We start from the raw sequence: 25720 nt of genomic DNA, 5'->3' as shown, positions 1-25720 counted from the left end.
AACAGAAGGAAGGTACTGGGATGGGATAAATGGGTTACCCTTGTAACAACAAAGGAAGAGCATTGTTCCAATAGAGGAGACACAAACAAGGTCAGGAAGTTGGGAAGCATCTTGAAGGAAAGCTGATCATGCCAAGTCGGGGCAGGACCTCCAGGCTTATGTCATAGCATGGGCAAATGCAAGCCGCATTTTAAGAACTATAAACATACAGAGGCCAGGCCAGATGCTAGAAAGCTGTGACTGTCAAGCTAAGAAGCCTGGGATTTGTTATGTATCGAGGAGAAGCACAAGGAGAATTGTCAGTCCATCTGGCTGTACTAAAATGGGTGGGTGGGAGGAGATAAGGCTGTCGAAATAATCTCCTGAGGGTCAAAAACAGAGGGGGCCATGGCCATGGAAGTGAGATCTGAGGAACTTCGGGCTGGTACAAACCATAGGGACTTGCAGTCGTCACATGAAAGGATGAAGAAGACGACACTGGCTCTATTATATGTGACCACTTTGTTGGATTCCATGAACTGGCTGGCTTTTGCTATTTAAACATTTATTGTGGTTATTACCTACATCCTACATTGAGCCCTTGTGAATTCTTAAACACCCCTGAGATAAATGGGGGAGTTATTGTAAATCCTCTTTTATAGGTGAGAAAACGAAGACCATAAGGCTTAGCCCTGACCAGGGGAACCCAAATAACCAACCCGACTAGTGCAGAACTGGGATGAGAATTCAGTACAGTCCTCATTACACAATCTAAAGAAACATGACGATTGCTCAAAACCATCCTATTGGCACTATTTCTGGCCTGAGTAGGATAGAGTTCATGGAAATTTACACTGAGAGCTGTGCTGGAAGTTGGTTTTGCTGATAATATTCACTCCAAAAGCCAACAGAAAGCTACCACAGTATGCCGAACCATTTAAAAAAAAAACAAACATGAATGCACAGCACTCAAGTCTTCCATCTTTAAACTAAATTATATTACCCTTATACAATGCTATTTTTAGACTCAAGTTTTCCCATCATAAAGTTTAAAAAAGAACAATCTGTGTAAAAAGCAGGTAAAGAAATTCACTTACAAAGGTTTATTTAGATGCTTTACGACTTTAATGTCTTTCACGTATTCAACATAAAATACTGACATTGAATGAACAATAGGGGAAAAGATGCTTTAATAAGAATATTCCAGAACTCACAGCATCACTCTAGTCAAACACTGTAATGAGAACAGTCAAGTGAACAAACGATAAGGGAGTTTAACAGAGATTTTTAGTTTAACGGCATAACTGAAAAATAAAGAACAAACCAACAAGCCAAGCTTCTCTTTTACCCACTAAAAGGAAAATAAATCAAGGAACTTCAAAATCTTGTGAAGTGGCTTTAAGAGGGAGGAGGGGAGAGGCGAGACAGAACCGTATTTCTCAAAAGTCTCTACATACATCATCGAGAACCTCGTTATTAGAAATATAAATGCATAGAGATATAAACTATTTGGTATTAAAAACAGGCCTTGCTATATAAACACATAGTGTGTCACTTTTATCTCTTTATGAGAATAACAGTATAAAGAAGGATTTCCAGTTTGTGTTTTAGCCTGGAACTCCTAAACACTCACCACATGGTCAACGTTAACCTGAATTAACAGCTGTGGAACTCAGGACACCCCACTGCTGTCATTTTGGAAAGGATCAAGATTCAGCACCCAGTGGCCCGCACCCACCCTCCATGCTGTGTGTTTGGGCATCTCCAGAAACAATTAACTGCACTTTAAGTCAGTCCACAGGCAAGTATGAATACTGAGATCTAGTTAGAAAAAGTAGCAGCAAAGATAACATAAGCTGGAATTGTTAGAAAAGCTAAAGGAAGATTTTTAAAATGCTTCCAGTTCAAGTCAAAATTAAGGTGTCTGTTAAGTCACAGCAGCTTTGTAGAGCTGTGGATGTTTTGCTGTTATCTGAGAAAAAAAAAGAATCTATAATAAGCATGTTCTTTAAGAAAAATATCAAGTTTAAGTTTTTGAAGCCATTGCTAAGCTACTTTAAATTTTGTACATTATTCAGAGGCAGAGTATATATTGGTTAGAATGTGCTCATAACTGATGCATCTCCAAAAACTTCTTCATGAAGGCCGCCAGCTCCTGAACATCCTCGATCGTGACGGCATTATACAGGGAGGCCCGGATGCCTCCCACAGATCTAGAAAGACCAAAGGATGCCACCATTAACATAAGCATCTAATTCAGCATCAGACCACCCTCTCTCCAGTCACCCCACAGGTGGCTAGGTGTTCAGATATCTAATCATTAGAAAATTCTCCCTAATACAGTGAAAGTCCATCATGCTCTCACACATAACCTAGATGAACTCAACTATTCCAGGAGCCTGCAGTGCAGGGAGCTGGTATAACCATTGCAGGGTAGGTCTCTTGCCTCTCATGTGGAGGACATATTTTTCATAGAGCATGCAGGATTAACTATTCTAGCTGATGCTCCTCTGAAAAACAGTGATCTGTTCTGACACCAAAGAGGTTTGTACCAGCCTCACCAGAGATGGGATGGCAACCCCTGTGCTTTAAGAGCAATTTAAGTGATTTTCAAGGGTAATTTTGACAAAAGCCCCTGGAAGACATGGCTTCACCATGCTCTCAGCGGGGGAATTGTGCTAAGGGCTCTATAAGCTACAGGAGGAAGGACTAATCCTGTAACAACTGATTTTCCCAACAAGTTAGAATAACTGCTACTCCAAGCTGGGCAGGCTCCAAGATCTGTTTCGTTCTGCATTTGAAAACCTAAACCCATTCTCTGACAAGTTCCTGGACTGGATATGTACTCACCTATGACCTTTCAAGGAGATCATATTGAGCTCCAGAGCTTTATCGAGAAATCTTTTTTCTAAAGCATCGTCTCCTTTGGCATTGCCAATGCGGAATGGAATATTCATCTTGCTTCTATTCTGGGGCTCCACTGGACATCTGAAAAACATGTTTACTATTCCAGTGACTTTTCTGAAATGTGCAACTGCCATTAACAAATCAACAGAAAAAAAAGTTAAACATTTTCTAAATGGAAAAAGGAAATGAAAAAAAGACCTGCCTAGGACATTTATAATTTACTTAGGGAGACTCCTGTTACATATGAAACAGGGAGTTAGCATTCTCTTATGTGACTTGTACTTAACTTGCACAAGCCTGTTTCCTCATTTGAATATTGAGAATAATAATACCCCCATTTCAGACTAGTTAAGACAGTTTCAGTGGTTCGACAGCTACACAACAGTGAGTGACTCTTTCTCTACAAGTCCACAGAGAAAAAAATATTGGTCCTAATCGTGGCTGAAAGACTTAAAAATAATGTGCAGCAGCTTTCAATGCACTTGTCACACTGTATTATCCCAAGCCGTGTGACCATGAGTAAGTTACTAATCTCTCTGTTGTGCCTCACTTTCTTTATCTGTTGAATAGTGGGAAGTATAATGGAATCTATCTCATAAGGTTGATGTGAATGAAGATTAAGTGTATTTATAGGGAATTTTTGTGGCATATTTTTAAATGGTCACAAATTCTCTGCAGCCCTGCCAGCAATAAATGGGGTCTAGTTCATCACATCTTTTGAATCTGAGCTGGCCTTGTGACTTGCTTTGACCAAGAGATTACAGCTAAAGTGATGCTGTACTACTTCCAAGCTTAGGCCTCAAGGGGCATGTAGCTTCTATATCTGCCCTCTTAAAACACTGCCGCTGCCACATAAGTAAGCCTGAGCTAGCCCTGCTGGAAATAAAAAGCCCAGCCAACAGCTAGCATCACTACCAGACATGTGAGTGAGACCATTTTTAAAAAACCACTGGCTTCCGGTGAATTACCAGATGACTTCAGTTGAATAAGTGGTCCCAGGTGAGAGCAGCAGAACCACCCAGCTGGGCCTGGCTCAACCTGCTGACCCAAAGAATCACAAGCAAAGAAAATGGTTGTCATATTGAGTCACTGTCTTGGGGTATTCTATGATGCAAGAATAGATAACTATCACACTTTAAAACAGTGTCTGGAACAGAGTAAATGTGATATGAGTATCTGCTAAATTCAATAAATTGATCTTTTTATTCCTAGCACCTTGCACAGGGCTTACACAGACTCTCAGAAATGATGAGTGAACTTTTTATCTAGGAATGGATAGAGATTTGACTCTAGTTTCTGATTTGTAAAATAAGCAGCCAAAATTATTTTCCACTGACAACCAAAAGAGACAAATGGAAGAGCAAATGACATGCTACTCTGGAATAAGAGAAAAATATGTAATGATCCTCTTTCTCCATTTTCAAGCACATCCTGTCTTAGTCTTACACTTCTACAGAGTGGGAGTCATTAAAATTAAACAGCAAATAAAAGCAGCGTGAGGAAGCCCCCATTAAAAGTTACGCTTTTCCCTGAGGGCACATACATAATTCCTGTTAAAGTTAATAGGAGTCAAGTGCACACCTACAGGCAGAAGAGACGTGAGAAGGGAAACCAAATAAGGGAAACCAAATATCTCATAGCTGGCTGGCTTTGAGCTTGAATTCTAGGCGCCACCCCTTTTTATGAGGTGGTAAGTATCATGGTGGATATTTAAATTAAAAATTCAGTGGATACCATCTTTTTATATTCTGCTGCCTCAGGCTCCCAAACTGAGCATCCAATTATAGAGGTGGAGAGGCAAAAAAGCACAGTTAATTTAAGGGGGGGAAAAAAAAACTAACAGCGGAAAGAATGAAGAATCCATATTTATAGTGAGCCCCCCACCCTATTTACCTATCCATTGTGAGAGTCGATGAATCACGACACAAAAGCTAGAAATTAAAGATTAAATTGGCAACCAACAAATACTTAAACAGTGCCTAAGAGTATCTCTGGTATGAGACTGAAGGGAAGGAAAAAAAAAAAAAAGAGTAAAAGGAATTAACTGCTCCCACTCTAGTGAGATGGCTGAGTAGGGAATTAAAATTCCATGTGAGAAGTGCTGCAACAGCAAAGGGCTGTGGAAGCAAATCCGAACAGGGAATTCTGCCTGAGAGAAGGCTGAAAGGAGTCACAGAAGGGGACATGAGAGTTGTTAGTTAGGACAGGAGATGAAAAACGAACATTGTGACAGAGAACTTGCATCTGCAAAGGCATGGGGACCCCAGCAGGCTCTCTGATGCAGCTGGTGTTGGGTTTCTGGCCACGGTAGGGCCTGGACGGTGAAAGGCCTGCAGATACGCTCTGCTGGAAACTGGATAGGATCCTTGAGCAATTAGAAGCAATCAGAGTTTTTGGAAGAGAGAAAATGGAAACCTGAATTTTTTTCCCCACTCCACATGAAGGTAGGTGGTAAGAAAGGTGACCTCAAGTCTGAATATGAACTCTATCATTTGGACATTTTTATAATAGTAAAGATAATATCTAATATATATTAAGCACTGTGTCAGGAATGTACTAAGTGCTTTCCATAATAAACACAAATAATATTTAGAGCCAACTCTTTTCTTTTTCATTTGTCTTAAGGTAGCTTTTGATAGCTCCCTTAATCTCATTGTTAACCCATTCATTGTTTAGTAGCATGTTATTTAGTCTCCATGTGTTCGTGTATTTTTCAGGTTTTTTTTGGTCATGGATGTCTAGTTTCATACCATTGTGGTCAGAAAATATGCATGATATGATTTCAATCCTCTTAAATTTATTGAGACTTGTTTTGTGGCCTACGTGGCCTATCTTGGATGGAGCTAACTCTTTAAGGAATGCTCCCTATGTGCCAAGCGCTGTTTCTAGTTCTTTGTACAACTAACCAGCACAAGAGCCCATGTTCTTACCCCTTGTATTACATACTCTTTATTCGCATGCATTTTTCACATAATCCTCATGACAGTCATAAGAAGTACATACTATTACTACATCCATTGTACAGATGAGGAAACTGAGTTTAGAGCAGCTGGGTCATTTCCCCAAGTTCACGTGCTAGTAGCAAAGCAGGGCTTCTAAGCCCAAGATGCTATACTGCTCACGTGAGCTCATCTTGGGGTCAACCAGTGCTGTGTGGGTGTTTGGGCTATGGAATGAGCACAGGGATTTCTACAGTTGTCTTATCTAGTCTCTGAGTTCTCTGCCAGGGTCAGTGGCAGAGCTGGTGTAATCGCCAGCCAACCACCCAGAACTGTGTTCAGAAAGGGGATGCTTTACGACTCAGGGGGCAAGGAACAGGGGACAAGAACTAGAAGCAAAGGTGGTGGCGAATGGCACCATCTAATTCTAGGTTACTTGGTATTCCTCTTTAAAGTGTCTCACCTCCCTTTGGGGCGATATTCCCATAGTTTGAAAGTAAAGAATTTCCTGAAAACCCAAGTGAGTACAAAGACAACCAATGAGTACTCAGCTGCAAACACTAAAGAGAGAGGGAGTGAAAGTCTGCTCTTGACTCTGGTAACAAGGTCCCACAGGAATGTCATGAGCTAGGGTGACATTTTCTGGGCAAGTGGCCCATGGATGGATGGAAATTCCCAGAAAGAGGTTAATTCTGAAGAAGATGCAAGTTCTGGGTCAAGGCTGTTCATAGTAAATGAGTTTCGGGTGGGAAGATGATTAGATTCCCCACAAGAAGACCAGCCTGCCACACTGGCTTCGGAAATGCCAGATTGGGTGTTTGCAGTTAAAGAACCTTGGGGGAAAAGAATTCAGGGGATTCCTAGAGTTCCTTCTATGTTTTTTCTTCCCCCGTGTAGAATTGGTGGACTGGAAGCCATCAGCACTGAAGACATGACACGGAGAGGGGCGGAGGCCTGTCCCTCTGCCTCCCTACATTACAGGAACCGGGACCAAAGCCTGATCCCCGCCAAGAAGAGGAGGATCCTCTATGCGTTTTTAAAATTTGTTTCTAAGGCCCTGGATTTTTCCCAGGGGCATCATCTTTCCTTCTGTCTTTCAATTTTGTGCCTACACATTTCCTGAGAAATATTTAGAGCCAAAAACTAATAGAAAAACTAGTCTCCCCACCACAATAGCCGCCAAGTGCTTTCACTCATATTTAGGTTCTGAGCACTCTTTGGGAATCAGGAAAGATGACTTTTGTCTTCTGCGTATCCCCAGAGCCTAAAACAAGGCTAGTCGAGAGTCAGTCAGTACTCAAGAGGATGGATGGATGGATAAATCGACAAGTGGATTACATGTCCTCAGCCCTTCCCACAGACTTTCCTTCCAATCTCAGCACAAGCCATCCCTCCAGGGAGCCCACACTCTGCTCCCCAAGCACACTGTACTTTCTTCCCTCAATGTCTTTGTAGGGGCCACTCTCAACCTTCCTAAAAATTCTTCCCTCTTCTCTGCCCAACTATACTCTCGCCCAAGGTTCGAGCTCATTCAAAAGCCCTCCCCTCACCTCCAGCTAAAGCAGTAGCTTCCTGCTCCAAGCTCGTGCTTCATTATTTAGCCCTTGGCTACGAACTCCTTGGACCATCTACTGCTAATCGTGCATTTTAAAATGGCTCCAGTGGGGTACCTTGGCCTGCGCATGTACATATCAGGGTCTAGGGAGGAAGATTCCCCAGCACCAAGCCCCCAGCCTGCACTTGCCTCTGCTATACAGAACCACAGAGCAAACAGAAATGCAGTGTGCACCTCCTTCCTCCAGATCACAAGTGGGAGAGGAGTTCAAAGGCCAAGGCATCTAGCCAAGCTGAACTCTCCTCTGGGACTGGACTGGAGGGTCAGTGCAGGACTAGAACTCACAGGGGGAGGCATCAAGCCCTTTAAGGGCAGAGGTGCAAGAGCATGCTGCTTTATCCTAGTTGTCCAAAAAAGTATAACCAAGCAGGGTCGGGCCTGGTTAATACCTGGATGGGAGACCACCTAGGAAGACCAGGTACTGTAGGCATAAAAAATAAAAATAAAAAAAGTATATCCACCATCCCCAACCCATGGGTGGTTATGGAGGGAGGTGTGTTATATGTTAGGACAGAGACGTTATTTTGTCTGTCCTATATGGCCCACTGAATTCTCAAAGAGAGTACAAATTTCCATGTTACTATCAGCCATACATTTCTGTTAAAACAGACTAAACCTCAAACAGTAATGGCCACTAAGAACAGAGTTCTAGCTCGGTAAAGCAGAAGCATTTATGTATATGTACATATATACATACCCATACACATGTGCATGTACACAAACACACAGGATAAAGTCTGGTCCTCATACACCTGTCCCCATCCTGAAGGACAGGAAAAGCAAATGAAGACATCATCTGCTAAGCTTTTCGTTTATCAGGCACTGTACTAGATACTTCACATCCAGCATTTTGGTGAGAGGTCTGTTGTAGGGGGTTGAATGGTATTCTCTGAAAAGGTATATCCATATTCTAAACCCAAGAACCTGTGAATGTGACCTATTTGGAAAAAGGGTCTTTGCGGATGCAATTAAGCAAAGGTCTATCTAGATGGGATAGATCATCCTGGATTATCTGGGCAGTCTCTAAATCCAGTGATCTACCCTTGGAAAAGAAGACACACAAAAAAGGAGGAGGCCACGTGAAGACAGAGGTAGAGGCTGGGGTGATGCAGCCACAAGCCAAAGAATGCCTGGAGCCACTAGAAGCTGGACAAGACTGAAATAGATTTGACTCTGGAGTCTCTGGAGGAAGCAAAGCCTTGCTAACACCTTGATTTCGACTGTCTGGCCTCCAGAATGAGGAGAATCAATTTCTGTTATTTTAAGCCATCCAGTTTGTTTGCAATACTTTGTTCCAGCAGCCCAAGGAGACCAATATAAGGTCTATAAGTTTTCTGTACCACTCACAGAAGCTGCTCCAGTGCTCAATACATTCATGAATTACTTATTCACAAGAATGTTTAACTAGCAGTCAACTCATCCATTCACAGACTGCAGACTGGGGATGGGGTTGGTAATAAGGGAATCAGTGAACTTTCCTAAAAGGGTAAATTAGCATGGAGGGGGCCAGGGTGGGTGTTTACACCAAGGGTCTCCAGCACAGCCTCTAGGTAAAGTTGAGAACTTCCACCAAGTATATTTTGTTTTTGTTTTTGTTTTAAACCCAGGACGCATACAGAGGAAGCAGGAGGCAGTGGGAGAAGGGGTCTGCCCCAGAGGTGAAATGAGAATCTTCCCCAGGGTGATGTCTTTAGTATAAGAAATGTCACCACCCACGAGGACACAGGCCTACAGCAGGGAATTCCTGGGGTGGGAATACAGGATCACCCTGCTAACCAGCACTTCGGTGTCTCAGAGAAAGGTGAATGCATCATTTGCCTTTTAAAAGGATCAGGCATAGACACATTTTTGAATTCACAAGAGGCAAAATGTGAAAAAAAAATCCATCGACTTACATATAGAATCCTTGAGAATTATTGATGATGTCATAAATCATCTGCGATTTGATGGAGCTAAGCTTCTCCATGGCCGCTGCACCGCCATTGTTCTTAATCCACTCCAGGACCAAGCCCACGACGTAGATGCTGAAATAAAGATTAAAGCAAAAAAAATCCACTTAGTTCAGCTTTGCAAAACTGGAAAGATTCAAGCCAACTGTTAAGTTGCACTAAAACAGACTTAAATATGTCATTAGACACAGACAAGATGAGAGGGGGCCACGTGGAGACCAAGGACAAGAGCATGTTACGGAGCAGGAATTGGGATCGACCCAGTGCCAGGCCCCTGAGGGCCATTCAGAAAGGAAGTTTCACTAAACTTCTCACAGGATATCATATCAGTCCCTACCTGTCCAGCCTAAGCCCTAATACAAACTTCACAACACCTGGAACACACTTCCTTCCCCCTATACCTGCTGACATCTGGTCCCCACTACAAGCATCTGCAGATCCCCTGACCTCACCCCCACCCAGTTACAGTTAGCCCTTTACTTCCTGAACTACCAGAGCCCTCTGCCCATACTTCCCACAGTTTTTACCGTTCACTTTATATTTCTACGTGTCCTAGTCTTAGAAGGCTGAGAGCACGTGGTATTCAGCTTTTCCACCCCCGCTGCCCTGACACAGGGCCCTCCACCTGGCAGGAGGCAGTGTGGCAGGAGCCCTACCCAGACAACTAGAGCCTTCCCTGGAATTCTCTGAATTGGGAGTGAGGAGAAAGAGGCAGACATGTGTGTTGGCGAAACTGTGAGATACGAGGAAAGAGCCCAGGGAATACTTGAAGGTAGCTCATCTGAAAATATGAAGCTGGCATTTCAAGAGAGATAAGTAAGGATCAGAAAAAGAACAGATGAGGTAGAATTTGTGTCCCTGGTTCAAGAGGTCCGGCTGTACCTCGGTCCCTCCTGCAGCTTGGCACTATTTCTTTCTGAGCCAAATATTTTAATTCTCTGTCACCTGTGAGACCTCAGGGCTCTTGTGGGGACTGCTGGAGACGGGATGGACGAGGTGCTTGACGCAGGGCCAGGCGTGTGGCAGGTGGGCCACATCAGTGGCGGTTAGTATAGTATCTTTACTATTAATTGTTCAAAACTAAGCCAGAAACACCCGATGCTGAAGAGTAGTGGGTGGTTTCCCCAGTGACTTTCTGAAAGCCTCCCTTTGAGACACTCTAATAGCCAGAGGCTTGTCCCAGGGAAGCCCAAGACACTGACTAGCTCATTTACTGTCTCACCTGACTGGTAGAGGACCCTGGAGTTTCTACCCCCAGAAGGTAGCAGAAGCTAAGGATGGGTGCCCAGCGGGCACTGGGCAAAGCAGCCAGCACCCAGGACCAGGTGGCAGCCTCTTCAGAAGCTTCCCCAGCCTAGCTCTCCAGACAGCCCTGGGAGGAATGAGAAACAGCAGCTAGCTGCAGAAAAGGGAAGAGAGATCAGAACAGAAAACAGCCCTAGAGTAAATATAGCCTCAGGTATATATATATCTCTGGGCGAAGACTGAGACAATCAGAGGGGAAAAGGAGAAAGAAATGAGAAAGCAACGAATATTACGGAGGTCCACTTTGGGCAAGGTATTCTGCTAGTTGCTCTCTCTTTTATTGATCACAGTAATCCTGAGGTCAGAGCCACCATTATCCCATTTCACAGATGAGGAAACTGAGGCTCAGAGCTTAACTTGGCAAAAGTCACCCAGAAAGGGGCCGGTAAGGCCAGAATTCCAATCCTGATCAGTCTGACTCTAAAGCCCAAGTTATTTTTACCAGTAACACAAGCCTCAGGTTTCCCTGGTCCTCCAGGGCCCTCAACCACCATCTCACCTGCTAGTGGGGTAGCCGGGCTGGCACCAAGAGTCACAAACACAGCTGCCAAGTGCAACTGCTACACAGGCATCACAGCACATATGGGCATGTGTGGTCATGTGTGCATTTCAGATGCAACGCTGCCTTCCAACTACTCTATTCTTTAAGATACCATCTAACCCCAAACTGCTCACTCCCCACAAACCACAGAAACACACCCCGCCACAACAAGAACCAAGAAAAACCACCATCATGCCTGTTCACCAACAGTACTTTTCAGAGGTCACGCTTTGCTTTTGTACCTGCAGTTCTGTTATCCCAGGGTTCCCAAGCTGCTCTTTCAATAACCAAAATCAAAGCTGCAGCAAGGACCCAGGCCAGGTCCATAGTCCCACCAAGACCTCAGCAATAACACGCTCCCCTCTCAGTTGCTGTCAGGCTCAGGCTCACTGCCCATGCTCTCTGGCTAATCTGAATGCCATCTGACCAGGGAGAGTCATGAGAAAGCCCGTCCATTTTACATGTTGTCTGGAGCCAGCACCCTTAGCTTAGGTGCATATGAAGCCTCACCAAGAGGCAGAGGGCTGTCCTAGGGACCAGAAGTCATCCCTGGCATGGAAGGATATCTGGTCCCTGTGACTCTGCTGTGGTTTCCAGTTCATTAGTAACTCATGCTTCTACCCCCATACAATCCAAAATCTTCAAAATACAGGGCCCTAAAATGCTTAGGCAGCTTTTGCAACTTGGTCTCAGTTCTCTCCATTCTCAGTGTACTGCAATACTTTTAAATGATTTATGCGTTCACTTCTAAAATGCCACCTGTAAACTCCCGACATAGGTTTACCATCTAAGCCTGGCTATTAAATAACTAAGTAAATCACAGCGTATCCATTCTATGGTATACCGTACAGCGATTCAAAGGGGAAAAAAGGCAGGCATTTGAGCGGATACAACAGTGTTCATAGTTTTTTGTTGAGTGGAAAAAAGGAATTCACAGAACAGTGTGTATGGGAAAGTGCCATTTGCATAATTAAATATATGGCTCTATACATTTGCATATGCCCAGTTAAGGGTCTGTTAGGATACACAGCAAGCAATTAACAGTGGTAACCCCAGCAGGCTCTAAAACCTTTGCTAAGAGCATGTGTTATTCTTTTAAGTTTTTTAAAATACCAAATACACTCTGTACACTAGGGCTTAGAAAAGCATACAGGAAAGTCTCCCAAAACTCTCCCTGGCTGTTCTGAAGATTCTAACTGCGCTTCTGGAGTTGATGGTTAACAAGGCTAAGCCCGCTGGGAAAGCCTATCCTGACACTGCGATAAGAAAGGTGGCCTGGATTAGTAGGGTTATTTTGTTTATTAGTTAGTCTACCTCAAAATACAGCTAAAATGAATTTATACTTACATGTTCACTTAGTAATAGTAAGTAAAAACTTTAATGGGGTTGGAGAAAAGTTTAGACATCTTTTTGCTTATCCATTAACTGAGCTTAATATGTTCTACTAAAGAGTTAAACAGAATGGCCAAGTGTCCTTTATTCCACTCCAATTCATTGCTCAGAGCTACAGGCAAGTATTTGAAGGCCAGTTTTCCAGCACAGCTCAAACAAACTTCCCAGGGCCTATAATCATTTGGCTCTGATTTTTAAAAAGGCTTCTTTTCAAACTTGGGACGTTTTCAAGGAATTCTATGTGATACAAAGTTCCAGAGTGTTCTGAGTGCCTTATCAGTTTACATTCAAGGATTGAGGAGGATGTTTTGCACAAATCTGCACGTCTATATGGAGCTCATTCTCACTGGGGTGAGCTACAATTTTCTAACACTGATTGTTTAAGTACTGCAAATGAACTCTACCTTTTTCAAGTCATAGACTCAGGGTATAATTGTTCAATCACACAGACTTTTACTTTGTTCCTTTTCTCTTCTTTTGGGGTAAAAGAAAGCAAAGCAACTTCCAGGTGTTCTCCTGGAATAGAACACATTGAACCCAGTCTCTTTCATCGTCTACATTTACATGATTCTAATCAAATATTAACAATCCTGTCCTGGGGTGGCATCAATTATCACTATATTATCACTATTCGGATCTGTCTAGGGAAGAAACTTAGCCCTTTTTCTGCCCTTTTCTGTGGTTCAGCCTGTTCCCTCAAGCAAGAAAGTTCTGGGGAGAAAGTTCATGCACCCCCACCCCCGCCACTTCCTGTTACCCTCCATCCAGCTAACCAGCTAACCCGGCTGGTCAAAGCCAGGTCAAGGACTGGGGCCTAAGGCTAGAAAGTGACCCTATAAAAAAGTTACTGTTCTACAACTTCCTGTGTCTTCAGGTCTGACTCCAGAAGACGCTTTCATCTCCCAGTGAACAGACTGGCCCCCTTTCTCACTGTTCCTGATGATTTTTCACCCTAATATTAACAAACAGCATATGAACATATTCATTACATTTTAAAAAAATCTGTTTTTCTCATCTTGTCTGATCTTGGAAGCTAAGTAGGGTCGGGCCTCATTAGTACTTGGATGAGACACCACCTAGGAAGACCAGGTGCTACAGGCGTAAAAAATAAAAAAAATAAGGGATTGTAAGCTGACAAGGTCCTTGCAATCTGTGAGGTCAATCAAGGTTTGCCTTGCCTTAAAAAAAATAATAAATAAATAATAATAATAATAAAATCTGTTTCTTGGTAACTCTTGGAGAAGGTGCCAGATTTGTGACAGCTCCCCGTGCTCCTCCGGTTGTACTCTAATCAGAACTGGCCAGCCTTTAGGCCACATTTCAGGAATGGGGCTCTCTCTGCCTCCTTCTCCCTTCCCAAAGCCAGTGGTGGCGTTTGCCTTGCCCTGAAAGGACCCACCTGACTCAGAGACAGGCCTTGGCTCCACCTTCTATCAAGTAAGTCAGCCACCTCCTGCCACTTTGCAGCCTGGCACCTAAGCCCCTTCCCCAGGGGCCATGCATTTGAGGGTCCCCAACTGTGCGTGCCTTCTCCACCCAGCATGCCTAGTTCTCATTTCCCAGTTAGCCAGAGAGCACTATTTCTCCACTGCCTAAAACCCTAGAGGTAAGCGACAGATTCAGCACCACCCCCACATAACTCCCTATTCCTAATAGGCATTTCAGAAACACTTTTAACCCTAGTGAAACACCGTGGGGCTTACAGGTGACCAGGAGAGTTAGCCCAGAGTACCCCATTCCCTGAGGAAAGTGGGAGACACAAAATGAGCTGCTCTGCCTCAGGTGAGCTATGTGGAAAACCAGCAGAGATGCCATGAGAATCGAAACTTTGAAAAAACTTTTCTTTCCTATGGCAAATTATGTGTAAGAAATTTTCTACAGGCAGCATCGAGTGGGGAGACCTCTAACAAAGTCCCAACCCAGATGGAACAGATGCCTGCACTAGCCCCAGCACCCTTTTAAGAGAACGTCCAGCCATTGTGGAAAAATCCAGGAGTTTAAGAGCTGGACTCCAACAGCCATCTACTCTCCTAAGGCAGTATCCTTCAAACACAGATACATACTGATACTTCTGCTTGTGAAGGGCATTAAAGTACAGGGTGTACACATTCAGATTCTGGAGCCAGGATACCTTGGTTCAAATCCCAGCTATGCCACTTCCTAGAAGTATGGCCTCTGCTTGCTTCTTCACTTGCAAAATGAGAAGAGTACTAAGAGTACCTACCTCCTAGGGTGCATAGGAGGTTAATGGGTCATATACATAAGGTATAGCTGCCCTGGAAACATAAATCCATCAACTCTAGCTTTTCTCTCCACTGCTAAGGCTCTGGGATAACAAAAACAACAATGATAATAATATAGCAGTTAACATTTATGAAACACCAAGTGCCATGTACATTAAATATAATATATATCAACTCATTTAATCCTCACGACAACCCGGTAAGGAGGGTACTATTATTACTTCTGAAAGAACCTGCTGCAGAAAGGTTAAGCCAGCGGTCCGCAACCTTTCTGTGACCAAGGACTGGTGCTTCTATGAGAATCTGATGCCTGACGACCTGAGGTGGAACTGAGGTGGTGATGCCAGCACTGGGGAGCGGCTGCAAATACAGATGAAGCTTTGCTAGCTTGCCCGCCACTCACCTCCTGCTGTGCGACCCAGTCTGTGACCTAGGGGTTGGGGACTCCTGGGTTAAGCAACTTGCCTGAGGTCACACAGCTAGTGAGCAGTAAAATCTCTCGGGCAGATGTTAAATCCTAGGTATCACAAAGATTTTGCTAAACCATCTGAGTCTGGGAGTTAAATGACTGCATGCAAGACAGTTTTGCTCTCCCTGAAAGGGCTACAATGCAGCCTCTCTCACTTGGCTAATGGGAAGTCAGGCTCACAGGACCTGCAGATTGGGTGAAAAACTAGGAAGGAGTTTGTTCCAAGCCAGTACGTTTGCTCCCAAGCAGATGGCTTCCTACAGGCCAGGCAGGGAAAGACAAGAACATAGGGGAGGCCCAGCCTTTGAAAAGTTTTTCTCGAAATTTGCACTGTTTGTTTGAGATGCAGCTATAGCACTTCACCTACAGAGAGCTTCTGAGTTAATGGTGAACCACCAAGGCTACCAAGATCAAATAAAAACACGCCCCCGCCCCAAAAAAGGGCTAGAAGACTGATCGACAGTACACAGAGGGTAACGAGAGAGACATGAGCTGGACGGAGAACCCCGATAGGATCTCTAGGCTATCAGGTCATGGGTTCATGGAAACACGCTCTACTAGAAAGTCACGTCTGCTCCGACGGGAAAAAAATCCCCTTAATTGGTCCATGAGCCACACCCCGGAGTTACCTGAAACAGGGAGGTGTGTTGTACAAGGAGTTATTCCCAGCCTGCACTTTGTACTCCAGGACCGAGGGGCACTCTCTGAGGGCGAACCCCAGCAGGTCATCACGGATGATCACCACCGTGACCCCCGCAGAGCCAACGTTCTTCTGCGCACCAGCAAAAATCACACCAAACTGAAAACAAGAAAAACATGCCATTTTAGGTGTACCTGGTCATTTTTCATAAATGTATTTCAACTTCCCAACTTCTTTCCAAAGCACAATTTTATGAGGAAGTAACTATTCTATTCCTATTCGAAATGCATTTCTTTCTCTAAAAAAGTCTCCATCTGAGACAGCAAAATCAATACTCGTGAGTTCAAAGGCCTGTAGATTATGTGTCTGCCTGGTTCTTCTTCAATTTAAGGGGCTAGCCCACACCTACCACCGCAAATACCTTATACATATTCATATTCACTCTGCATATTTCCTTTCTATATCCAAGCTGGTTTTTAAAATAGGGAGGCTAACTGCCCTTGGTAACCAAAAGAAACAGAATTTTTAATCCATTTATATTTGTATAAAGGGACAATCAGAAGAATGCGGAGAAATAATAAGACAAGCTGCCTGAGAGAAGTAATTTTAGAAAACAAATGTTTAAAGATACATAGGAAACTTTGCCTTGTAAGATATAGAACCCTCTCCCACATTTCCCCATGAAAACTTCAGGAAAATGAAGTGGCATCTCAAGTGGGAATGGATACCACCTGGCCTGCAGGGGTGTTTTATAGTTGATATTGTTTAGAATTGCTAGTACATGGTGACTGATAATACAAACCAGGCCATAACTAAAAGATAGTATATTCATATAATGGAATATTATTATGCAATTTTATAAAGGAATGAAGTTCTGACATGTGCTGCTGCATGGATAAACCTTAAGGACATTATGCTGAGTGAATAAGCCAGACACAAAAGGACAAATATTGCCTGATTACACTTATAAGAGGTAACTAGAGTTGTCATGTTCACAGAGGCAGAAAGTAGAATGGTAGTTGTCAGAGGCCGGGGAGGGAGGACTGGGAGTGAGTGTTTAATGGGTACAGAGTGTCAGTGTGGGAAGATCAAAAGTTCTGGAGAAGGATGGTGGTGATGACTGCACAACAGTGTGAAATGTATTTAATGCGACTGAAGTGTACACTTATAAATGGGTAAAATGGTAAATTTTATGTTTTATGTTTACCATCATTTTTCTTTAAAGCAGCCTACCATTTAGTTTGTTTTAAATTATTCAGATAATACACCCCCTTGCTGCGTGCACCTGGTGCACTACTACCACTGCCCGCCTTGGTGTGCCACCCACAAAGTCTATGTGTCCTGTCAATGCTCTTGGAGATAAAGAGGTATGAGGCAAGGTGGGCTTCTTTCATTGGCCCCCTGAGCTTGAATAATCTGCATCTTCCCTTGAAGACAGCAAGCCACTCCCAAAGTATTGAGCCAGTCGCAAAGGTAGATAAATTCCCCAAGGACCCAACTGCGTCCCTGTGAGGCACTCGTTAACACAGGACCAAGACTGTCAAGACTAACGTTCTCACAGCCAACAATGTCAGCCTCTCCTGCTCCAGTATATGTTTAAATGCCCTAAAGAATCCAAGACGCTGGGGTCCCCCCACCCAGCCTCTTTTGCACTCTACCTTGGAAACGTCCACTGGCTTAGATAGGAAGTTCGAAGACATGTCACAAACCAGCACTGCCCCCTTGACATCAGGGATAAAGTCAAACTCCACACCATGCACGGTCTCGTTAGCACAGTAATACACATAGGAGGCATCCGGGCTGAGGGTCCAGGTGCTCGGGTCTGGAATTTCTATCACAGAAAACAAGTTGGAGACGCCACACTTTAACTCCCCTCTTTCCTTATGTAGACGAGAGTTGACCAGGAATAACAACCCTCCCCTAGCAGCGAAACACTGATTCCGAAGTATTCACAAGGGAAAGCACCCTATCCACCTCACATTATAATCACCACCACCATCCTGAAAGGATGATCAATCTCACCCTGCTTAATCTTTAAGAATGGTGGAGTAGGTATTTGGGTTTTTTCTTGTCATCCTATGTCTACTGATGGTCCGATAGTTTCCTCTTGGGGATCCAGCCTCCCCCATTCTCAGCTCATTTGGTTCCAGTGATGCCAATTTCACCCATAGCCCCAAAGGCAGAATGCGACTTGGGCACAGTCACATGACTGATTTGGAATGGGACACATGAGACTGTTATTGGGGCATTTGAGCAAAGGCACTGAACCTTGGGGAGAATACGAGGTCAGAAGAGGCTGTAGCCAACTTCTAAAAATGAAGGAACAGCTTTCCTGACTGCAGACCCTCCTGGAGCTAGTGTTGGGGCCCACGATGAAGCCATACCTAAAGCCAAACCAGCCCCAGGCTTTTCAGCTAAGTGATTTTTATACTTTTTCTGCAGCAGCCAGTTAGTAGTCTTACCTAGTACAGGCATCCAGTCTAAATGGCATCAAAGGAACTACTGACAAGGAGAGGAAAGAATTAAAACCGTAGATTGCTTTGGGAAAGGGAAACCTGAGGAGGGAGGGGGCCCTAGTCAGCACTTCACTGTCCAGTTCAGCTCCCAGCACTCACTTGTGTAACTCCCAAGTTTAGGATGGACGATATTCACAGTCCCAAACTTCTTGGCTTCTTCTGCAGCTTTAGCTGACCAAGCTCCTGTCACCACATAGTCAGCACACCGTCCTGCCTTCAGGCCAATCAGGTTTAAGGGGACAGCACTGAACTGGCCAGACCCACCTCCTTGTACAAAAATCACCTTGTAGTTGTCTGGAACAGCTCTGGGCAGAAGCACAGGAGATAGTTAATAGAGACTCACAGGGTCAAAGATGGAGAATGAGTGATGCTTTACCAGCGCTCTACTTTGGGTGGGTATACTATAAGAACCGGGAAAGTCCCACTACCACTTTGATTTCCCCAACCTAGTCATTTATCTGTACAGTCCTCGGACAACTATTTACTGGCCCTGTGGTGCAGCCTATGGTTACTGTTTGGAAAGATGCTAGTAACACCCTGCTGCTCCTTTAGAGTATCATCCCGCTGCCATTCTCAGTCCATATAGTTCTACGATAGTCAACCCCAGCTCCAGGGGATGAGCAGCACATGACCCAAGCTGGCCAATGGGGTTTGGTTCTGAGACCTTTGATCAAACTTTTGGGAAAGAGAAGTTGTTTCTATTGAGGGGGAAAAAAATGAACTTGTAGGAAATAATCCTGCAGCCAATGGTGGCCATCTGATGAAGATGCCACATAAAAGGCAGAGCTAGGAGATGGAGAAAAAGCCCTTCCTGACATCATGTGAGCTCCTACATCACCCCTGTACTCTTTCATTATGCGAGGTAACATTCCTTTGTTGGGTTAAACCATGAGTTGGACTTCTCTTCTGTTCCTTGCCACCAAAAATCCTGAAAGTATCTATGTGCTGCTCACGCTATGAACCAAGTGGACACTGGAGAAGGATCTTTGATCATGTTTTAGTCTTAGTCACATAATCAGGTACCCAATACACACTGAGATTAAGAGTGAAATTTTTTGACTCCAGCATGGAAAATTAAGATTATGGCTGGAATGACTATAGGCAGTAGGATAAGGCCAGCCCCAGAGGGACTAGTCTATGGAACCTAAATCCAAGCCTTTGAGCAAGGACAGAACTTGGGAACAGGCAGACAGAAGGCAGATGGCCGGGGACAGAGCTCCAGCACAGAGGCGTAAGTACCAAAGGCCAAGTCTACATGAGAGGGTCTTGGGAAATAAGTAATGTACAAATATCTGGGTCTGAGCATGGTGTCTGCCCAAACCATGCTCAGTAGGATAGCAAAGTACACAGGAAGGCTCTACTCATGAGGTTTTCAGCAAGTGGGAGGACTGAGAGCCCAAGGCTGGCTTCGAAGGTTATGTTATTCAGATGTAGGGCAGTTAACAAGACCAAGAACTGAATGGAAGGGCGCTGGACAGAAGCTTAGGTACAGGGGTACAAGGCAGAAACTTGGTCAGGAGACAAAGGGATAGGCCCACAAATTGAACTGGGAGTCCAGTCTGAAGAGGCTCACAGCCATGTGGGTCAAATGCCACATAGGGCCAAGGTTCCAAATGCCTCCTCCATGGAGGACATGATTGTTCTGTAAACATGACATGCGACCCAGCAAGCAGATGTGGCATCTGCAGCCAAGCACCTGATCACCGGTTATGAGCACTCACATGACAACAGGCCTCCACATCTCCTCATGGAAATGGCACCAAGCCCACCTTATCTGAAGCATTTATCAAGGCAATTTAAAAGCAAAGTAATGAAATGCTCAATATCATTCCAATTTTGTTGATGAAAGACTGCATGGATGGACCCTAAAACATTAACAATGATTACTCCTCACTGGTAGGATTATAGATAATTCCAGTTTAATTTGTTTGTTTTTTTCTAAACTTTCTACGCTAGTCTTGTGAGCAGGAAAAAAATGGTTTTCAAGGTTACCGTATTCTTATGTTTATGTAAATGTATTATAAAATCTCTCCTTTAAACAGCAATCTATTTAAGAACAAGGTTTCCTCTAGACAAGAAAAGCAGTGCAGATAATCTAGGACTTCATTTGAGCAGCAGTTCCCCAAGTTCAGAACTCTAAAAATGACCCAAGGAGCCTGTTAAAAATAAAGTTTCTACAGAGATTCTAACTCAGCAGGTCTGGGTAGAGCCCTGCACTTGAATTTCTTAATACCCCTCCCCACTAGATAATTCTGACAGGTAGTAGGAGGCTCATACTTCCAGAATCAGTGAACCAGATTATGGTTAATTATGCTGTCAAAGATGACTATTTCTTTGGCACTTAAATCCCTTTTAGGCCAGCTGAACTTGAACTTCCACAGTGCTGGAAAATCCTTCCTAGATATAATGATTTCAAATCCTTGGAAACACCACATAAAATAAAAACACACAAATGCGGGATGGGGAACAAGTAAAAAAGCATTATGTACTAATTTAGTGAATTTGGGGAATCTTAATAAGATTATTTTTAATTATGAAATATTCTAAACAGTAGAGTATAGAAAGTAATACAACAGACAGCCAGGTATATATCTTATTCGACAAAAGAAATGCAGTTTGGTCTTTAAAATTTTAAACTTACAGCAATTCCCGCACAAGATTCTCTGTCTTGTTAAGAATCTTAGCAAAATCTGATGACCTGTGGCTCATTTCTGTAGAAGGAAAGATAAACAAAAAAAGTTCCACTTCAAAATCAAATGAACACAAGTAACTTCAGAAGTAATGACAAAATTTGCAAGTAATATAAGTGGCAATTTTAGTTATTTTGCATTCAAATTATGGGCCAAAGCTCACTTTGTTTAGGGAAAAATCCAAATTAATTTTGAAACTGCAAAAATTATAGGCTTATGGTCAAAGCAGAATCATTTTTCAAGTGGCACAGTTTGAGTGTCTGTGATGTCTTTCCGTCTTTCTTACAAACATGGGTCTGTGTGCAATGACTGGCCTTTGAAACAACAGTACTAAATTCTATGCTACACTGTTATTTCACATAAACCTAAGTACATGTCCCAAACTCACAGGAACACTATTAAATAGCCATGAGCTTACAGTTAAACCTATGGTCTCTTAATACTATACAGCCATTGGAACTACCAAAAAAGAAAAAGAAAATTAAATAAAAGAAAGTAAATTTTAGAACTCAAAGGTCTTTTCGCTAGAAATATAAGGGAGAGAAACTTAATGAAATTATTAATGGGCAAGACTTCCATAAAAAGCTTGTGTACTTTTAAACTCTTAATAAGTTCACTTTTAAGTGTAGTAAAAACTAAAATGAATATGAAGCAATATTATGTTTTGAACACAGCATGTAAATGTGCAGTAAGAATCTTCTCATCTCAGATCGTATGAATAGCAAAACCAATTATGAAATGCTAAGTTGAAATGTATGAACCCTTCACCAGCATTTATGTTATGTCAATTTCAAGACTGCTTCCAACAAAAATGTAATAGACATTATTAAAATTTAAAAATACATCTATAAAGGCCTATAGGAAGACTGTAGAAATTCTAGGCTTGATGCACTTAAATTAGTTCTCTGTGAAACTTGGACATTCACAGAATCCAAAAGCAAATCTTACCAAGAACACTAATCCCAACACCTTTGTAGTCTAGTAATTCTTTTTGGATCTCTAACAATACCTAGAAAAAAGAAAAGAAAATAGGTGATTTGAATATTCTGTGTACAATTCTCCCTCTGGACATACAAACCTGGGAAGGGGCAGGGGAAGGGGTCCACAGACCACAGACCAAAGCCAGGTGAGGTCTGGAAGCTTCTTACCCCATCCACAGCCAATCCCCTTCCTCCCACCATTTTCACAGAGCCCAGATGCAATTTTGCAATTTACACACAAACTGAGTGTGAAATTACCAACCATGACTGATGCTAGGATGGTTTTTCTAAAGGCATGAATTTACTTAGATATAAACATTCATTTGGATTTAAAAGAAAATGATCAAGTATACAATTTTTCTGACGATGACTCAACTGTCAAAATAAAATCTCTGGAAAAAACCTGGAAAATGTTCCCTCCATGACATCTGCCATTCTCTTAAAGCAAAGCACAAAATGCATGAAGTCCTGGGTTCCGAGAACAACAAAAACATCAGGCCTAAATTAAACAGATAACTCGATTTTTCATATTTTTATCTAAGGTGCTTGACTGGGACAGGTAGGATAGGCATAAATTATGAAGCACCTGCCATGAATTAAAACTCCTGAGGACTAATTTACTGATCTTTGATTCCAACAACTGAGCCAGGAAGGTGATATTCTTATCCCTAATTTGCAGATGAGGAATCTCAGTTGAAGTTCCTGAGGGTGACTTAGCCATATGCCCTGGGTCAGCCATTTGGCCCATCTTGTAGAATCACTGCAGTCCCATAACCACTTCATCCCTTACAGGGTAAGCAGGACTCAGTTTAGGGCCAATCCCAAAGTCAGGAAATGGAGAGGGGAGGAGTGTGAGGGCTGTAGCTAAAGTAGCTCACTAGGGAGGAGACCCATACCCATTGTTTTTCTTCCCTAAGGGCAAGTAAAATGCAAATAAGTATAAACTAAAAAGAAAAACTCCTATTTTTTTTAAAGACAGCAAGCCTTAATTAGAGATTCAAAATGAAGTATTTATGAGTGACAAAACGTGACAACTGAGATGACTCTAACATAACCCAGGGGCAAGAGGGGAGAAAGAGGGTGTGGGGGAAGGCATGTTGAAACAAGATTGGCAAAATGTCCATAGTTGTTCAATCTCAGAGATAGGTCCATGGATTACATTATATTATTCCTTCTCTGCTTTTGTGTATGTGAGAACTGTCGCAAAAAGAGAAAGAAAAACTTCAGAAATGTGCACAAAACAGGTGATAAGTCCTCTGTAGAAGCATCCTGCCATCAGAGATGTTTTCCGAAGATATAGGCTAAGGAGGAGATCAAAAAACAACCTAAACTGGATTGTGACTTGTCTAAGGAAACAATATTTGAAAAATAAAAAACTAAACAAAGATTCCCTTGACAAGGGGGTTCAAGAATCTGTCATTGTTTTGCAAACTCTGGATCCTTATTAGCACTGTCTGATCCAATAAACTTTAGTGAATCCTTCCCTTTATTAAATAGAAACATTCATCAATGATAGAATCATCTTTAAATTTAAGATATTTCTCTTATAAACAGCATTCCTTGAAAAGATATCTCTATAAGTTTATATCCAAAAATCATTACAAAGTTTTAAGTTTCCACCAAAAAGCACAGCCCTCTAATCCAGTGGGGTTTATTTTTTGCAAACTACAGAATGCTTTTGCGGGTCACAACTAATTTTTTAAATGAAAATGAAAACATTAGAACAGAATAGAATGTAAATTGTATGTGTCATAGTTAATTAGGCTATTTCATAAAGCTTTTGTTTTAAACAATTACATGCATGTACTCAGTCATTTTGTAAAATATATTTTTCACTAAGATTAGTCAAGGTTTGAAAAGCTTTGCTAATCTCCATAATTCAATTAAATCAAGACACATACAAAGCAACATCTGTCTCCCCTATCCCATTAGAGGGCATATCTGAGGGCAAAAATCCTCCCAGGAAAATAAATAATAAATAAATAATTGTATTACTGATGACAACTGCCATTATAATAAATGCATAAAAAATTATACAGGGAACAAATAATCTGAATCCAAAAGATGAAGAGAGAAAAATAGTGAGGAGGGTACAGGAAACATTTACACAACTCTAGCAGAAAAATCTCACCTAAAACTGGAATATCGAGAAAAAATAAGTCCTGTTCTCCCGGCCACTGTGAGTGCTACCCCTAGAAAAGTAAGCTGCCCTTTTCCTTCTAAAATCGTAAGATTTCCCGTTCTTACAACAACACAGAGAAGACTCTGTTCTAGGGAGATTTCTACCCTGTTCAACAATGGATAATTGTAAAGTACTTGGCTGTGCCCCATGTTGCTACAACATATTATCAGAGTCATCCCGGTTAGAAAGATAAAAATCTAACAGCAGGGGCAACAGATTGTCAATGCTTCAAGGTACATCAGAGACTTTGCCTTCTTCACAGCGGGGGATGTAGGGGAGGGAAAGAGCTGGAACCTGGCTGGGGGTTGGGAAGGCAAGGAGTGGGTGCCACTTGCAAGGTCTGGTTAGAGCTCGGGGGAGAATCCAATCATTCATTTGCTCCAGAATTTGTGAACTGACTGGGCTAGCAGCCCAGTGCCTACCAGAGTACGACTATTCGAATGCTTTGGGGACAAAGCCAGTTAAAAAACTGGATTGAACGCATGAAACACTGTGAAGAAAAAGACTACGGAAGAGTAGATTTTGTGGGTAACAAGGAGGGAAGCTGGACTGGAAAGCTTTCAAATTCACGTTTCTGAAAAACAATGTTCCCAACTGTTGGTTCGAACTAAACGCTGTTTACCGGGGGCCATGAGTGGGCCTCCAGTTTGCAATCCCTTCCAGCTAACGCGATCCCCATTCACCATTCATTCAGTGTCCATTCATGCATCCACTCAATACTGCCTGGCTCGCGCCATTGCCGGGGGAGGGCAACGCAGAATGAGAGCTTTTTCTTTTCCTCTGAGCCCACGCCCGGGCCCGAAGGAAGAATCGCAGGGAGTCTTCAGGTGCATAGCACCGGCGGGCCAGCACGCCCCGGCGGGCCGAATCGTGCACGCACCGGAGCAGCTGCACAGGCATGCCTCGCCGAGCTTCCTCTCCCAAGTGCAGTCTTCCAGAAGCCCACGTGCGAGCGATCCTGAACTGGGCGTGCACGCTTGTGCAGAACGTTTGGGGGGCTCAGGGACATGGAGTGGAGATCTCAGCGCCTGGGGCAGAGATGCACGGCCACCGCGCAGGGCGCACAGCTACCCGCGCAGAAACGCGCCGCCACCCGCGCTTGTGCTCCCGCCCGGGATGCACCCTCCGCGCACGCTCGCGGGGACTTACCGACCGCGGCAGCTTGGCGGGCCCCGGCCCGAAGTTGACCACCTGCCTCGGGGCATCCATTGTGCGAGGGTGCGGACAGCAAGTCAACAGGAGACAACCGAACGCGTGGGCAGCGCGAGTCCGTCCGCGACGCCGACTCTCTCCCTTCTTCCAACGCGGAGCCGACGCCCCCATTGGCCCGCGCTGTCTCAGGCCCTGCGCTGATTGGTTTGTGCAATAGGGCT

General features: G+C 43.4%; 1 protein-coding gene and 1 non-coding gene across 2 annotated transcripts; both read right to left on the bottom strand.

Annotated features, from left to right (window-relative positions):
* Window positions 1-1081: 1081 nt before the first annotated feature.
* Window positions 1082-25667, bottom strand: PSAT1 (phosphoserine aminotransferase 1). The gene is made up of 9 exons (XM_039845936.1): window positions 25497-25667; window positions 22134-22194; window positions 21137-21206; window positions 18595-18800; window positions 17638-17810; window positions 15969-16138; window positions 9336-9464; window positions 2830-2967; window positions 1082-2192 (listed from the first exon to the last, which is right to left on the bottom strand). The coding sequence occupies exons 1-9, from the start codon at window positions 25554-25556 to the stop codon at window positions 2087-2089; spliced, it is 1113 nt and encodes a 370-aa protein (XP_039701870.1). The 5' UTR covers window positions 25557-25667; the 3' UTR covers window positions 1082-2086.
* Window positions 6707-6846, bottom strand: LOC120598914 (small nucleolar RNA SNORA57). Its single transcript, XR_005651786.1, has one exon. It is a non-coding gene; the product is annotated as a small nucleolar RNA SNORA57 (small nucleolar RNA).
* Window positions 25668-25720: the final 53 nt, after the last annotated feature.

The sequence above is a fragment of the Pteropus medius genome, unplaced genomic scaffold (genome assembly GCF_902729225.1).
Source record: "Pteropus medius unplaced genomic scaffold, Ma_sr-lr_union100, whole genome shotgun sequence".
In the NCBI taxonomy this organism is placed as follows: Eukaryota; Metazoa; Chordata; class Mammalia; order Chiroptera; family Pteropodidae; genus Pteropus; species Pteropus medius.
The sequence above is the reverse complement of the archived record's forward strand: the minus strand, read 5'-3'. Positions and strand labels throughout refer to the sequence as shown.

Bases quoted from the DNA above. Each gene is read 5' to 3' on its own strand.
- PSAT1 (XM_039845936.1), bottom strand. From the start codon at position 25,556: ATGGATGCCCCGAGGCAGGTGGTCAACTTCGGGCCGGGGCCCGCCAAG. The intron at 17,811-18,594 runs GTGAGTGCTGGG...TTTCTGTGATAG, and splicing joins TAAACTTGGGAGTTACACAA to AAATTCCAGACCCGAGCACC. The intron at 16,139-17,637 runs GTAGAGTGCAAA...TCTTGTTTTCAG, and splicing joins AGCCAGTGGACGTTTCCAAG to TTTGGTGTGATTTTTGCTGG.